The sequence below is a fragment of the Megalopta genalis genome, chromosome 2, assembly GCF_051020955.1.
Source record: "Megalopta genalis isolate 19385.01 chromosome 2, iyMegGena1_principal, whole genome shotgun sequence".
Taxonomy (NCBI): domain Eukaryota; kingdom Metazoa; phylum Arthropoda; class Insecta; order Hymenoptera; family Halictidae; genus Megalopta; species Megalopta genalis.
In genome coordinates this window covers 806,870-823,354 of record NC_135014.1, presented here as the reverse complement: position 1 = coordinate 823,354, position 16,485 = coordinate 806,870, and the positions used below count along the sequence as shown (strand labels likewise).

At 28.5% G+C, this 16,485-nt stretch overlaps 2 protein-coding genes across 6 annotated transcripts; both read left to right on the top strand.

The window, feature by feature from the left end:
• The first annotated feature begins 639 nt into the window (after nt 1-639).
• Nucleotides 640-10,421, top strand: RasGAP1 (Ras GTPase activating protein 1). Of its 2 annotated transcripts, XM_076528622.1 has the most exons (16): nt 640-824; nt 1,809-1,929; nt 2,022-2,291; nt 2,468-2,624; nt 2,831-3,018; nt 3,128-3,460; nt 3,570-3,771; nt 3,850-4,068; nt 4,143-4,267; nt 4,348-4,479; nt 4,755-4,796; nt 4,881-4,987; nt 5,069-5,312; nt 5,585-5,926; nt 6,087-6,302; nt 9,377-10,421. In XM_076528622.1, the coding sequence occupies exons 1-16, from the start codon at nt 770-772 to the stop codon at nt 9,429-9,431; spliced, it is 2,808 nt and encodes a 935-aa protein (XP_076384737.1). In that variant the 5' UTR covers nt 640-769; the 3' UTR covers nt 9,432-10,421. The 2 variants fall into 2 exon arrangements, with proteins under 2 accessions (XP_076384737.1, XP_076384738.1); XM_076528623.1 differs by lacking the exons at nt 640-824; nt 9,377-10,421 and adding an exon at nt 925-1,107 and having other exon boundaries at nt 6,087-6,633.
• Nucleotides 10,422-10,788: 367 nt separating this feature from the next.
• On the top strand, nt 10,789-15,971 carry LOC117223408 (uncharacterized). Of its 4 annotated transcripts, none has more exons than XM_076528628.1 (8): nt 10,791-10,965; nt 12,537-12,734; nt 12,819-13,286; nt 13,363-13,652; nt 13,999-14,095; nt 14,285-14,359; nt 14,836-15,394; nt 15,810-15,971. In XM_076528628.1, exons 1-7 carry the CDS (start codon nt 10,914-10,916, stop codon nt 15,378-15,380), a joined length of 1,725 nt encoding a protein of 574 aa, XP_076384743.1. In that variant the 5' UTR covers nt 10,791-10,913; the 3' UTR covers nt 15,381-15,394; nt 15,810-15,971. The 4 variants fall into 4 exon arrangements, with proteins under 4 accessions (XP_033331562.2, XP_076384743.1, XP_076384742.1 ...); XM_076528627.1 differs by having other exon boundaries at nt 14,836-15,398; XM_033475671.2 differs by lacking the exon at nt 15,810-15,971 and having other exon boundaries at nt 10,789-10,965; nt 13,378-13,652; nt 14,836-15,655.
• The last annotated feature ends 514 nt before the right edge of the window (nt 15,972-16,485 follow it).

Genomic DNA, 16,485 nt, shown 5'->3' with positions numbered 1-16,485 from the left:
GGTCATCGGGTTTTTCTATGTATGTTTCTCGTTCAATTGACAGCGAACAATTATATAACATCGTCGCGATGCTCCTAAATGTAATTATATTCGTTGTCGGTAATATTTGCAACCGATAACGTGTCATAAATTTGTCTATAAGTAATATATCGTTGGAAATCTTCAAGCAACCGGAGGGTAATAAATGATTGCATCGCGATAACGTTGTTAAATTGTTGCGATTCAATTAAGATCCTTCGTATAATTTGTTCACCGTATGAAAGTATTTATATTGTAGCTTTTGAAATTTATTTTTTGTAATTTGTATAGTCTTTCGTGACATTTCAATAGTAACTTATATTTAACGATAAGCGCTCAGTTAACGATAATTGACTACATTTAGTAAAATTGTGTCTTGCCATTGCGGCAATTAGAAATTGCGAATATGGTGTACATATTTCAAATTCTCCTTGATACACGTCGATACGATTGAATTCTTATTCAATTTTTAAGCTACATAAATTAACAATCTTATTTGTATATAATACGGACGAGACGAATAACCCCGTTCCCTAATTGTTCGATCGTGACTTCAAATTCACGCGAAGTCGATTAAAAATAACGTGTCGTAGCAGAATGAAAAATGTTGTCGAAAGCTTTTGATTCATAAATAAATACAGAACAGGTGCTCGTGTAACAAACGTACGGCCCTGACTAGAATCCATTCACAGAATGAACGAACCGCCTGCATTCTGTTCATGTAGTTACTCAGTAGTGTCATGGAGTTAACATGGCCGAGGAGACGCGCCTAGTTCGCGTTGAAGAAAGATTAAGGATTAAAATCGGTACGCAAACTCGTCAGAAATATCGTTTAACAACAATGTGAACCTTGATCGGGGTGTATACTGTGCCTGAACCGCAAGAATTTTGTTGTTTCAAAAACTCCGATATATTCGTGTTCGCGTGCTACTGTTCGTTCGGGATGTCACCTAATTTGTCTCCTACGATTATTCAACTTTACTACCTAAACGAAAAGCATCGTTGGCCCTTTCCTTGCGTCGGGCTACGATTCATTTCACGTTTTCTCCTGCGCGACCAACGAATCCGTTGTACAGTTACAATACAGTGGTATTTTGTCGAAATTTTAACGATCATATACACGTACGCGTACATTTTCGACTCCCACGCATTATTGTCCTTACACGGAATATGTGATTTTTGTTAGTTACCATTTAATAATGGTAACTGTACTCTGGTTAACGCGGCAATCTTATGTTATTAATAATGAAACGTAAAAAGTGTTCAGTGCTTTTACTATAAACAGCGATTATGGCTCTCCCATTTACTTCAGATTTTCCATCTAATGTATTCCATTGTACTGTACTTGTAACATGGTTTTATTAACGTTACGATAAAGATGAAAAGTACGCTGAAAGCATAGCATTATTAAAAAAATAAATTGCTGTACGCTTCATCGAAAATTATTTGTATCAACTGTACTGTTTGTTTAATGAATTGCTACAGTAACAACATTGCTTGTTGCCAATTGTATTTCTGATTTTATTTTATTTTATATACAGTACTATCATCGGGAAGGAAATAATTTTGATAATACACAATTTTAGATATACCGTGTTACTTTTACTTGTTACATATAGAAAGATTTCAGTTGTGTATTAACATCGAAATGTGGATCTATCTTCTATGATATTATAAAGTTTTATCGCATTGACAAATCAATGATTTCGAGTTGGAAATTTGTATGAAAGTACGGGAAACGCGTATCCTTTCATTTTCAAAAACAATAAAGAATTTATGTTTATATTCAGGCGAAGTAAAAAATCTACAAAGTAGAAGTCATGGATCTCCAGGTGCAAGAGATGTGTATTGTGCACTGTCCCTTGATCAAGAAGAAATATTTAGAACAACAACGATGGAGAGAACTCTCAAGTAAGATCAACTTATATTTTTATTGCTAGATGTAACGAACGCTTCGTTGAATTACTTGACAAAATATATTTATGAAAGAATATTTAACACAGCCCCTTTTTCGGAGAAGAATTCCAATTTGAAGTACCTAGGAAATTTCGTTATCTCGGCATTTACGTTTATGACCGAGATAGACATTTAAAGCAAGATAAAATTCTGGGCAAGGTTGCAATAAAAAGAGAGGATTTAGCAACATATCACAATAAGGAACATTGGTTTCCTTTAAGGCTAGTTGATGCCGATTCTGAAGTTCAAGGCAAGGCACATCTGGAACTCGCTCTCCAACCTCAAAGTGGACATGCTCAATCTAAACTTACTGTGAGGTATAACAGAGAAAGCATTAAAAGTCAAATATATTTTTATAACACCTTATATAGACATTTGTCCTGTTTTTAATCAGATGCCATCAAGCAAATAGACAAAGTTCTAATTGTTTTAGCTGTTTTTCTTTAATTACAAATATGCATAATACACTCATTTATTCTTATTGTGTTTGTAGAGTGATAGAATGTAGTGAATTAACTGTTAAAAATGGAGGCTGTGATCCATATGCAACTGTTATGGTCATCTATAGTAATGGTAAACAAATAATAAAACGCACAAAAACTAAGAAGAAGACAGTGACCCCATACTTTAATGAAACATTTGTCTTTGAGGTAAATTCTGATAATTATTTATGTTAGTTCTATATGTAAATCATATATTATTATCCATGAACTTCAATTTATATGAAATTTGTATCACATATTATTTACATTATGTATAAATTTTGTATAAATTTTTGTTATACATTAATTTTTAATAAAGTACAGGTTTATTTTTTGTTATGTTCGCCTAATCATTGTTTGAATTTTATCCATAGCCAGAAATACCAGAATCCAAAGAGAAGGATGTTTCTCATTACCCTATTGAAAGTGGAGAAGTAGGTGAAGTAGTTGTAGGTTTATGGCATGCATCTCCCGGTATGGGAGAACAACCAGCTTTTCTTGGTGAAGTTAGAGTTACATTGAGAGGCCTACAAAAGCAACCAACTAGTACAACAACTGCGTGGTACTTATTACATTTATTATTACTCAAACAAATTTGTTTGTCTATTATCGTTAGGTGTAAGAAATATTTTTATTTTTAATAGCTTTTATCTCATTTTCATTGTTAATAGGTACTTTTTACAACCTAGAGCAGCAAAACATCGCCCGAGTAAAGTTTCAAGCTCTACACCTTCTGGTGCACTACCAGGTTTAGGATCTCTAAGATTAAAAATACATTATACAGCTGATCATGTTTTTCCATCAGCGATGTATGACAGACTTAGAAACTTATTATTACAAAGTGTTAATATTCAACCAATAACATCATCCGCAGTCTATATTTTGGGAGAAATTGTAGCGAGCAAAATGGAAGCTGCACAACCATTGGTTAGAGTATTAGTACATCATGGACAATTGGTTTCTGTAATGCAAGCTTTAGCTAGTCATGAAATTTCTAAACTAACGTAAGTGTACATATCGTATGTTCATCTACAAAAAGACATAAAATCTAGTTTTCGAAAGAACAAAAAAATGTTAAGTATCTATACTGTAAAACTACGTTCTTCTTTGCAGCGATCCAACAACGATATTCCGTGGTAACACATTAGTAAGTAAAATGATGGATGAGGGTATGAGATTAGCCGGCCTTCATTACCTACACAGTACATTGAGACCAGCTATGGAACAAGTCTTCTTAGAAAAAAAACCATGCGAAATAGACCCAACAAGAGTAAAGGATGCGAATACGATTCAAACGAATTTAGCAAATTTGAAGGTACTTAGAATAAAATTAATATGTTCTTTACGATATTATACTTATGTTAATTTGTCTGATTATTGTATCGATTGACAGGAATATGTTGAAAGAGTTTTTACTGCTATTACAACATCGGGTGTACGATGTCCACCTTTAATGTGCGAAATGTTTTGGTGCTTAAGAGAACTTGCAACAACACATTTCCCAAAAAATAAGGAAGTAAGATATTCAGTGATTAGCGGCTTTATTTTTCTACGATTTTTTGCTCCTGCGATATTGGGTCCAAGATTATTTGATATTACAACCGAGCAAATTGTAAGACTATTTCTATTATTAAACGGACGATAACACATTTTTTAATAATAATAGTATTATCGTTTGCATTTCAGGATTCTCAGACCAATAGAACTTTGACATTGATATCGAAAACAATTCAAAGTTTAGGAAACTTAGTAAGTTGTAGGGGTGGAGCAGGTAGTGTTTGTAAAGAAGAATACATGGAATGTGTGTATAGGTATACAGAAATAAAATTATTTCAGAATTTAGTTTATGAATAAACAGATTTCATGTATTATTCATAGATTAATTTTGTAGAGAATTTTATACGGAGAAGCATATACAAGCGGTTAAACAATTTCTGGAGCTGATATCAACTAGTAGTAACAGTGGAAATACAAAGCAACGACCAAGTACTCAACAAGAACAACCGGTTGTGCTGAAAGAGGGGTATGTACATTCAATTGTATTGAATTAATTCAAAGCTTTCATGCTCCCTTACATTAATTTCTCTCTCTCTCTCTCTCTCTGTGCTTACTATTTCTATAAAATTAACAATATTTTTAAGTATTTTGCAATATTTACCATAATACATTTAGGTTTCTAAATTGTGCAACCTGTGTGTGTTAGATATTACTTTCAGTGAAATGAATTTTTCATATTATATCTTTTAACATTACTGACACATGTATATAAGTATTATTAATAGAAAATATTCCTAATAGAATATATTTTCTCTTCATGCATACTGCTGATTGTGATAAGAGGTTTGTAGTGATATTTAATGATTGCTACATTAAAGTACGTAATTATCATGGAAATACGAGTTTAAACATTTTATTTAATTACAGAGTGATGATTAAACGAGCACAAGGCAGAAAGCGATTTGGGCGTAAAAATTTTAAACAAAGATATTTTAGACTTACCACTCAAGACTTGACTTATTCTAAAACGAAAGGTAAATTTAAGCATTATAAAAACAATGTATCGTTAGGTATAAGTTGTTAATCAAGATGGTATATTGTCAACTATTTCTTAGGTAAAGAACCTCTATGTAAAATACCACTTGAAGAAATTTTAGCTGTTGAAAGGCTTCAAGAAAATTCTTTTAAAATGAAAAATATGTTTCAAATTATTCAGTCGCAAAGAGCCTTGTACGTTCAAGCTGGCAACTGTGTCGAAGAAAAAGAGTGGATCGACATTTTGACAAAAATTTGTCGTACGAACAATAATCGTTTAGAAAAGTATCATCCCAGTGCATACATTAACGGTCATTGGCTTTGGTATGTTAATTTATATCACTTATGTATAATACGCTAAACGTGTTGATTCAGTAAACATGTGCACTTTGTAGTCGATGGATGCACATACTATAACTGATAATATAATAATATTATATAATATAATATATAATTATTATTATATATAATATAATATAATTATTATATAATATATAATAATATTATATAATATAATATAATAATATATAATACTTTATACTGATAATAAAACGTATTTAAAACATGTTTCAATCGTTGATCAACGTTCATTACAGCTGCAAAGCAGTGGCTGAAATTGCTCCAGGATGTAGCGAGGTATCACCGGGTACAGAAGCTGGATTACGTATGGTTCTAGATCCAGATCGAGATTTGCAACGAATACATTCACTCATATTTACAAACATGCCGAGGCTTGAAACATTAATGAGTGCATGTGAATGTCAAGCCGTTTATGGCGCCAGTGATATGTGCGTTATACCAGGTGGTGGATCTCCTATAGAAGATGTACCCTCTTGTTTTAAGACTTTAACTGCGTTAAGAGAAGCAGCATATGCTTTACAGCACGAACATAGAGCCTACTTTAGAAGATTAGCTCGTGATACCAAATATGGAAGCAAGTGAGTCTAAAATATGTGAAATTAATATGATCGTATTCTACGCTTGTATGATGTAGACTCTTTCAATAAGATATAATTGAATAATATTTGATTTTTTTTACGCATTACTATACGTAAAGAAACCGAGAAAATGATAAAATTATTATTATTATTATTCTAGACAAGCTCCAATTGGTGATGACAATTACCTCCATTTAGCTGCCAGAGCTGGATTTGAAAGTCAGTTAACGAAGTATACTTACGAAATGGATAATTTAAATCAACATTACATAGAAACAGATCATTGTTATGAAAGCGGATTTTCGAGGCGAATAGAGGATCGACGATACGATGAAACATTTAGAAAATGTTTAGATTCTGATTCAATACATCGTAGGTATGAAAACGAAAACAATTTATTACGGCGGTATGAAAATAATACTGACACCATAAAAAGTATCCAAAACAATCTCAAGAAATTCGATCATAGTTTACATAATACGTTAAGAATAGATAAGTTTGAAAAAACTACAAGCCTAGAAAACAGTAGGAGACTGGACAATTCTACGGTATTGACCACATGATGAAGTTAAATGTGTCTGGTACGTTATACAAAAAGACCAATAATTACGATCATAGTGAGATATTGATTGAATATACGGTGACAAAATTGAAAGATAATGTGAAACAACATATCTTTATAATTTTTTTTTTAACGAACATGCCAATTTATATCTAATTTAAAATCTGAAAATAAGAATGATACGTTCCTACAAATTCTTTTAAAAAATTCTTCTCATATATTTACATTACTTGTATTTTAACAAGAATGTAGACTTAAATTCATTTAAATTATATAAAAGTATATTTTTTACAATTACGAGTAGTATACTCGATGAACGGGTATACGTGCATCATGTCTCAGATTATGGAAAATGTAAATAACTGTTTTGCATGGAAGGTGCTAGATTTAACAGGAAAAATACGGCAATGAATTTATCCTAAACCACAATGACATTAGGTCTCTTATATACATATAAAACTGTAGTTCTGTTGCTTCAGTTCCGTTATACATTCCAAGACTGTATATAACATATTATCACAAGCAATAAACGAAATGTTGCATAATAATTATTTAAATATTGCATAATTGTTATATTGCATGTTTGCTAAATGTTGCATAATAATAATAATAATTATTATTATTATTTTATTAACAATGCTTGTGATTAATATTAATCGAGTAAGGAAATTATTCTTAAGATTGTACAAACAATAATCAGAAATAACGCATTAACGTCTCAATTAATTTTTATCGTTAAATCAAAATGACGATTAAATTTCAATATTCAAATGTTAACGATTAACAAACAGATATACGAAAGGCATAAATTCATTACCACATTTTATCCTATAAAACGACCATTAATATGGAAACAGTCTTTTACATTTGAAATACTAACAAATCTTTTTTATTTAAATAAGATTAAACATACTGTTTAATTGTTTTTATTTAGTACAGTGTTGACTCTCCTTTTATAAGGAGTCATGTATTTTGTATTTATATGCACATGTCTTTATGAAACTAATTAGTTTTCGATTGCATAAATTCTATATTATTAAACACAAGTTGTTAGAAAATATGTTGTGAGCAATATTTCAGGAAGTAGGATTAAACATACTTCTTGATTCGCATTACTATGATACGTATAATATAATATTTTGTCAATGAAGATATCTTTTATTTATTTATTTATATCTTATTTTGAAATGTTCGAGATACATGTGCATAAACGTAGTAGTAAACTAAATTATTAATAATCTGAAACGGTAATCTCAATAATGAGGAAATTAAATTGTGCACAATGTGCATAATGTCGCATAGATTTCGTAATGTATAACGCGTCAATTGAATTATTGCTTCATAATTTCATAAAATTATAGCATTTTGTACTTGATGATATGCTACTAGTAAATAGTCCTATTCATAGGCAACTTAATGCTAGGTTCTTGTAAATAACAATCAAAAAGCAATGTATATTAATGATAGTACTTGAATATTAGAAAAATGCAACATTGGTCGTGATAATTTTTACATTGACAAATCAAACAAACACCACAAATGTGCTATACCACTAATGCAAATAAAATTCGAATTTTAATGTACATATAATAGCATTGTAAAAACTGTTATGTTATAATCATGATTTTAAAATTTGTTTTTATATCTGAATACGATTTTGATAGGACAAATATGTATAAAAACTTCAAACGTATTTAAATATAGTCACTTTTCAATTTTCCAGTGATTAAGTAGAATATGTTAAATTTTATTGGATACGAATTGTGTTTCTGCGTCTCACGGGGGGTGTTTCTGCTCCTTTCATATGTTTTCAAGCATTACATGATTTGAGATGAAAGTATGATCTTTTACTGCATTTATCTTTTGTGAAAATATTTTTACTCCGAATCGAACAAGTGCCTAAAATTGCTTAACACGAGTTTATATTTGGTGTCTTCTGACTTTCATGTGACAAATTTGTACATAAAAATACATATATACAACTTCTTACGTTATCTATTAACCGTTTTTAACATTTTAAACATTTAACAAAGTTGAAAAATAAAAATCTACGATTTATCCAGAAAATTGTATCACAAAATCTTGATCTTATTAACACAAATAAGTCTGCTACTGCTGCATAATTATATTATTCAAACTTTATTCTGTTTATTACGTGTAAAGGATTAACAATTCATTTATCGCAACCAATATTCATTAATATACATAATTGTGATAACTTTATATAACTTACTCTCATAGGCATGCAAAACATGTAATTGGCATTTAGTAAAAACTTCGTCTTTCATAAACTACATTTAACATTATACTCAATAGGTATTGTAGACGTGAACAATGACAACCTTTCTCTTAAAGGACATAAACTCAATAGTATTTGCTCATTATGTAATAAAATATTTTTGTAAAATCAAACTTTAACATTATTTTTGCATCAATGATCTTTTTATCTCTTGAATAGAGGCAATTTTTTAACGGAATCCAAGAAAATAAAGTATAAATTTAGATAAATTATTTCTTAACATTCTTAGACAATGAAACTAATCTATAATGTAGTAAAAGTATTTATGCTTCCACGATTTTGAAAATAGTAATAAGTAATGTTAATCTTTTAAATAAATTTTATAATATTTATTTTTAATAAAAGAGTAATATTTCCGTAATTTTCAATAATTATAATAAATAACTAATAATTAGGTATTTTAAAAGTAATGTTGTACTTCTATTTATAGCAAGCCATACTAAAATATCCCTCCAAAATTAGTGCATAAATGTATGTAGTTTATAATGTATTATAAATACATAATTTATATATTTTATGTGTACAGTATATGCGATTATATATTTCATTGACAATTGGATTACGATCAAATTTTTCATTAACTTTTTAGATACAAGATGAGAACCAAGATTAAGGAAGCTGTAGATTATTTGACAAATTTGTAGGATTACTAAATTATTTAAATATCAAGCAGTTGTATATAACGTTAAACTAAAACATAACTTTAAAGTTAGACATACATTGACACAATAGTTTTTTATAATAATTACAAATTTTATTCAATAAGGATAGATATTAACTCGATTGTAGTAAAGTATAAAGTATGAAAAGTGCTTGATTATTTAAAAACAGAATTAATATTCTGATTTCTCAATATGATTGTAATGCATTCAAATAGTCAAGGTATCAGAATATTTGTAAGTTGACATTTATACAAAATTTATAATGGTATCATAACATGATGTAAGGGCACAAGAATTTCTCGAAAAATAATTTTTGCATATATAAAAATAAAGACTTCTATTTTGCAATTCTTTCTATAGTCGAATCTGGTTATAAGATTAATTTAGACGTATACTACTGGTATCAACTAATATTGAAAATTCATAGAAAACTCTTTCCAGATCTATATAGTAAATAGTTTTTTTGTAAAGTGAAAATCTCTTTGATTGTATTAAAACGATATTGATTATAATATTTGAACCATGTAATAGTTTTGAAATTTCTATTGAATACATTTTATTGTATATAATACAGTAATTTTTTCTTACATAATTTACCATAGTTATTATACATTATTTTAGATTTTACAAATGGTATTATACATATATGTTGAAATTATACTAATAATTAATTATTTTAACCATACTTTTGTACTCTTCTTTATTGTGTTCATTTAGTTAGTTTCTTGTTTTCCTTTGGCAAAAATCTTGAATACGACTGCGTTTCGAAGTATGTTAAAGAGTTATAAATTTCATAAGTAATTGTATTTTGTAAATTATTTATTGAAATTAAAAATACGCTGTCTTGTATTAAACGTACTATGTATTTTAAAGTTGTACATATGCTTATTAAAGTAAATATTTCTTAGTACATTGAATTAAGTTTATATTTTGTAACTCGGAATGTTAATAAAATGTTTATTATGAAGCGTATCAATGAGAAAATATTTTCCTTTCTAATAAAGAGATGCGTGATATTGTCATCTATTTTAAACACTAATTATAAAGAAGTTGTTATTATTTACTACATGTATTTCTATCTAGTAATTCGTGAACTATATGTATATTGTGATGTAGTTAACAATGTTAAAGTATATTTTCATAAGAAAATTTTATTTACTTCTTCACATTTATCTTTCCTAGGCGAAACTGCTTCTAATATTATATGAAGTTGTATGCTCAACAATTATAATACATAAATCTTTCTAATTTTGCAAAAGTAACAAAAACTTGGGAAGCACTGAATGCCGGGGGCGAAAATGTTCAATTTAAGTCGCTAGGGATTTTCACATTATGTCAACACTTCTTAAGATCATTACAAATCAAATTATTGCAGACGCGGTACAGTGTTCGATCGTTTAAAAATTTTAAATTCTTTGTGTTCGTTTATTTGCAAAAAAGTACACGTACATTTTCTCGTAGAAGATGTCTGGGGATGTACAAGCAAGAAAACGGAAAGAGAAGAGACGTAAAAAGGGTAAAAACAGACTACTGAAATAGTGTGAGAATTATTTTAACTTTGATTCTTGCATTCGCAATATTTTTAGCAATGTTTACTTTTTTATTTTTAGCTTTGGTGATACATATTACATATCTTCCATTAAAAAGAAATAAATATTGATTGTTCTTCACCTTTTCGATTAATTTATGCGTATTTAGTATGCAACTTGAGTTTAACAAAAGTTATATGTAAATGAAACAGCTTTCTTATTATACAACTATGAGTTTTATTACTTATAAATCATGAAATATTACATAATTAATGTGTAATATTCATATAGATATAAAACTATTTTGCAAAGTTAATTGACGGCAATTTTATTAAAAGTTACAGACACGTTAATTGAAAATATTGTCAGTATCTCGATGGTTTGTACTACTATTTTTATACCATTCTAATATATTCAATTATTTCGCAGCCAATTTTTGATGAATATAAACATTTTAATGTTTTCATTTTCGCGTTATTATGCAACTAATTTACTAATATAGATAGTTTCACTAAAAATAACATTTTCATTTAACGTTACATTTTTCTTATTTATATTAAGATATATGTATTATTGCGCACGTTTTATGTTAATATTATGATCTTTACCATAAGATAAGCATTCATTATGGAAAATTCATTGTACATTGTTCAGTAAAACTGTAACACACACACTTATATTTAATTGCTTATTTTAAAAAACTTTGCAGAAATATTATTTTATGTGTGACATTTCGGATATTTTAAGACATATTTGGCAATGTTGCTCAAATTAGAAAATACAGGGTCTTAGAAGCTTGATCAGCCTAGCTTTTAGCTTTCAAAAATAGAACAACCTGTAATATCCATTCCAAAAACATATTGCTCTTATACATGTATTTGTTGTATATTTCAAAAATAATAATTATGCTTAGGTACAGTACAATGTATGACTAATTCTGTGTTTTTGTGTAAAAATTTAAAATAATAAATTTAACAAGTCTTGCAGATATTTAACAGTAAAGGTTACGCAAAGAAACATTCATAATACAGATGCAGATGCTATACATACATACAGACATTTTTGTATATGTATAAACATATCGTACTAATTCTTCCATCGTTAATAAGTAAAAGTATCTTTCAACAAAATTGCATGAACTATTAATATTATTTGAAAAAATATATATATATATTACTTTTTCGTCTATTAAATTTTTTTTAAACAATTGCTATCAAAAAATATAGGTATACAAATGTGAAGAATTTGAATAATTATAAAGAATTTTAAGACGGCAAAATAGTCAACTATTATATAGATTATAGTCTATAAAAAAATTTTAGTACATACATGTTTCTACAATTTCTTCGGAACATAATTAATTTAAGATATAAAATTTGTATAATATAGTCAAGATATATGTGTACTAAAAAATATGTGAAACTTATTTTTATATGTTTATATGTATGTCTATGCACAGATTTTTTTTAATATCAACATGTTTAAACAACATATTTTCATAGTCATTTATGTAATAATAAGTTCAATAATAATATTGAATCCGTTATATTCTACTCAGATGAGGAGGACAGTGCTACAGCTGCACCTACTATTGCAACTCCTAAAGAAAATTTAGAAGACAACGTCTCTATTCATATTTATAAAGAAAGTATCACTGGTGGACATTGGTGTGCACGAATTATATTCTTTGTTATATTAGCTGCTCTTGTCGGCTTAGTCGGTGTAATTATTTTTGAGCACAGAGGCACCTCAGATAGTAAGTAAATTTGAAATGCACTTGTATTGTGGATACGACAGTTAAGCATACAAATTATTTATATGTGATATTTCATGTTATAAGTTGATACACCATTAGAATCGTCACGCTGGGCTTTCATTTTTGATGGGTGGGTTGATGATTCACTATCCTTACACGATGATGAGCCACATGATGAAAAAGAGCATGAAGAGAGTACAGAAATTGAAAAAGATGATGTAGAAGAGAAACATGATGAAGCTTCAGAGTCTGTAGAAGCCGAGGCATCTAAAGAAGAGGAAGAAGAGGAAGAGGGGGAACAAGAAGGAGAGGAGGAACAAAAGGAAGACCAAGAGGAGGAGCAAGAAGAAGAGCAAGATGATGATGAAGAAGAGGAAGAAGAACAACAAAGCGAGGAAGAGAGCCAAATTGAAGAAGATAATGAAGAAGATGATAGAGAAGTTCAAGAAGAAAGTGAAGAAGAAATAAATAGATATGAAGAGCAAGAGGAAGAGGAGGCAACTGAAAATGAATCAGATGAAGAGCAAAATAGAGGTTCTCTGGATAAAGAAGGTACTGAGATGTAAAACATTGCAATATAAACAAATGTAAGAATTGAAGATATTATTATAAATTTTAATTCTAACAGAATATATTAGCACAGAATTAGATGAGCAAACAGAATATGAAGACGAAAACCTTAGAAATGATATTGAAGAAGATGAAGATACAAGTCCACAGAATTTTTATGATACTGATGTATTAGAAGAGGTTGATGGTAATAGTAAAGAAGAAAGTACAGAACACGTGTTAATGGAATCAGAGCATCCATTTCAAGAAGTTATAAATCCCCTCACTGACGAGGATGTGTTTGAAAGATATGTAGACATTCCTGGTATTAATGATATTAATGACGACAATATAGAACCCTTAGAAGAGGTAAGACTATTATAATTATGTGTCACTATTCAGGCAATAGTTTTAAGAGGAAAGATACTTTTCAAAAATTAAACATATGTATTAGTAAGATTAATGTGTAATCCTTTATATTAAACAGATTTATTTCTGACAAAACAAACTACACTTTTAAAGTATTTAATAATGTTGTACAGATTTTGTAGAACATATTGTATAAAAATTGTTTCATTCATAAACTATACTGTTCAGACAAGATATTTGTTCTTTCGAAATTACGTTAAATTATAGCATGTACTTCGTTTCTTAGCCTGTATCATACTTTTCTTTATATAGATTATAAAGTAGCCTTTAACCATTTTTGTACTAGGTAGAAAGTATAGAACCTGAAGAATATATTAGTGATGTAGATAAAAAGCCAGAAAAAGAAGATGAAGAAGAAATTGAAGAAGAAGAATCTATAAATGGTAAGTCGAACACGAGCACTTAGAATTCTACACACGTAGAATGATCGTATATGTAAAACTATTTCCATGATCCTCCATGCTCTCACATATTTTCGCAAATATAAGTATATAATTAGCATAATTATCATAATTCTTATAACACTGAAATATTTTCAAGCATCAATGAGGAATAATGTTTGATGATTGCAGTGGCTATGAAGTTTGGAGTTGGTGTGGCACTTGTTATTGCTGCACACTTTGTCCTTGTCAAACGGTGGAACAATGGTAAATTTTGTGATAGTTATGTTTTGAAGTATTGTGTCATAACCATATTCATTGAAAATTTCTTTTATAAATCAAATAATTAAGCGATTCTTCCTAACTATCTATGTTTTTCAGTGATCTTGTATACATACATATGTTATTATATTATTTCTAATATTACAGAGTTGTTTAATTGTCAAGTAATAATATCCAGTCAGAGCGATTAAAATTCATCTCGAGTATTAATACAAAAAAATGCTATTTGTTAATATAAAACCATTATTGGTATATAATACCGATATTCTGATATTATTTTTAGAAAGCATTTAAATATTTATATAAAGATAATATTAAGAGAAAACTGAGAAAATATTTACACAAATATAATAGAACATATGTAAAAAAATACATACTATAAACTTCATTGTTTAGTATTATTAAAATAGATGTTAATTACTAAATATTATTAATCAATGGTATACTTTTTTGATGTTTAGAAGTTGCGTTTGTTCAAATTGAACCTCAATTACTAGTTTCTTCTGAGAAACTAAACAAAGAAGAAAAAGTACCTGCAGAAAAGGAAAAAATTTCTGATACAGTAGTTTCTCAACAAGTGCATAGACAAGAAAAGAAAGAGACTGAGAAAGAAAGAGAAGAAAACGAGGAGGAGGAAGGAGAGGAAGGAGATTTGGAAGATTTGGAGGACGAAGAAGAAGAAGATGAAATGGATGAGGAAGAGGAAGTAGAAGATGAAGAAGAAGAAGAAGCTGATAGTGAGAATTGGGAATGGAAAGAAGAACAAGATTCTGAACGTGAAGAAGAAATAAAGATCAAACAAGGACGTAAAAAACAAAAGAAAGAATCAGAAGAGGAAGAAGAGGACCAGGAAGAAAGTGAAATTGAAAATTTTGACGATTCAGAATTAATTGCTAAACTCGAAGCCAAATACGGGAAGTTACAAATTGTAAAAAACAACGAAGAAGATTCGGAAGAAGAGAAAGTAGCGCCAAGTAAAAACGTAACAAAAAGGAAACGTAACTAATAGTGTATTAGACTGTATGTACGTTTCTTCTAAAAAAATATGTGCATTACGTTTAAGAACTGACGTTAATGTTGTATAACTTTTACATTCGTGTTATTTCTTTTGCTATTACGAAAATAATAAATAATTGTATCATAATACATTTGTATATGATTTTTGTTGTTTTAAACAAAAAATGAAAGAATCAACTCGTATTAAGACAAAAAAGTAGATTTGTATGAATTATGACTAATACGAATTATATAAAAATTTAATAAACTTTAGCGAGCATGGAGGATCTGTTATATTTTTGCATAACCAATCAATTAAAAAAATTTTTACTAAACGATAAATCAGTTTGTTTTTGTCACAAATGTGTATATATATTCATGCATGCATATATGTACATATATTTAATTGAGTGTAATTCTTCTTTATATGTCATTACAGCATCCATAAATATAGTAGCAGAAATGACAACTACAACAAAAGCTAACGATAATGTGAAGATAGAAAATATTGTGAAGAACAAAAATAGCACAGAGGTTCACAATATATCAAACCTTAAAACTAATTTTACTGAGAAAGACAGTAATTATATTACATATCAGGTTAGTTATAGTTATGAAAATAGTTTTGACAAATATAAATAATTTTTTGTAAATTTCTTTTATACAATATATTTGAATATATTGTGAAAGTGTAATGTTTTTTTATTCCTTTTAGGATGAAAATGACTAATTATTTCTCTGATTTAATATTATTGACTGCCATTAATGGTAGGAACACGTGTAATGTTTTTACAAGTATGTATATGTACATGCATCTCAACTTTTCACATACATATATATGTTCCCATTTATAGAAGAAAGAATAACATTGCTTTTATCCAATGTCATGTGTGAAAATGTATGTAAATATTTCCACTGTTGACTTCTTCATATACATATATATATAAATCTATATATAACATAATGGTATTATTTATTTTGTTATGAAATTTTCCTTTGAATTAAATATTGTTAAAGTATTTTATTAAAGGACAATATTTACATAGAATGTATTTATATATTTGTTAACAGCTCTTTAATAAAATACGTATTAAAAGCCTAGTACATATTTGAAT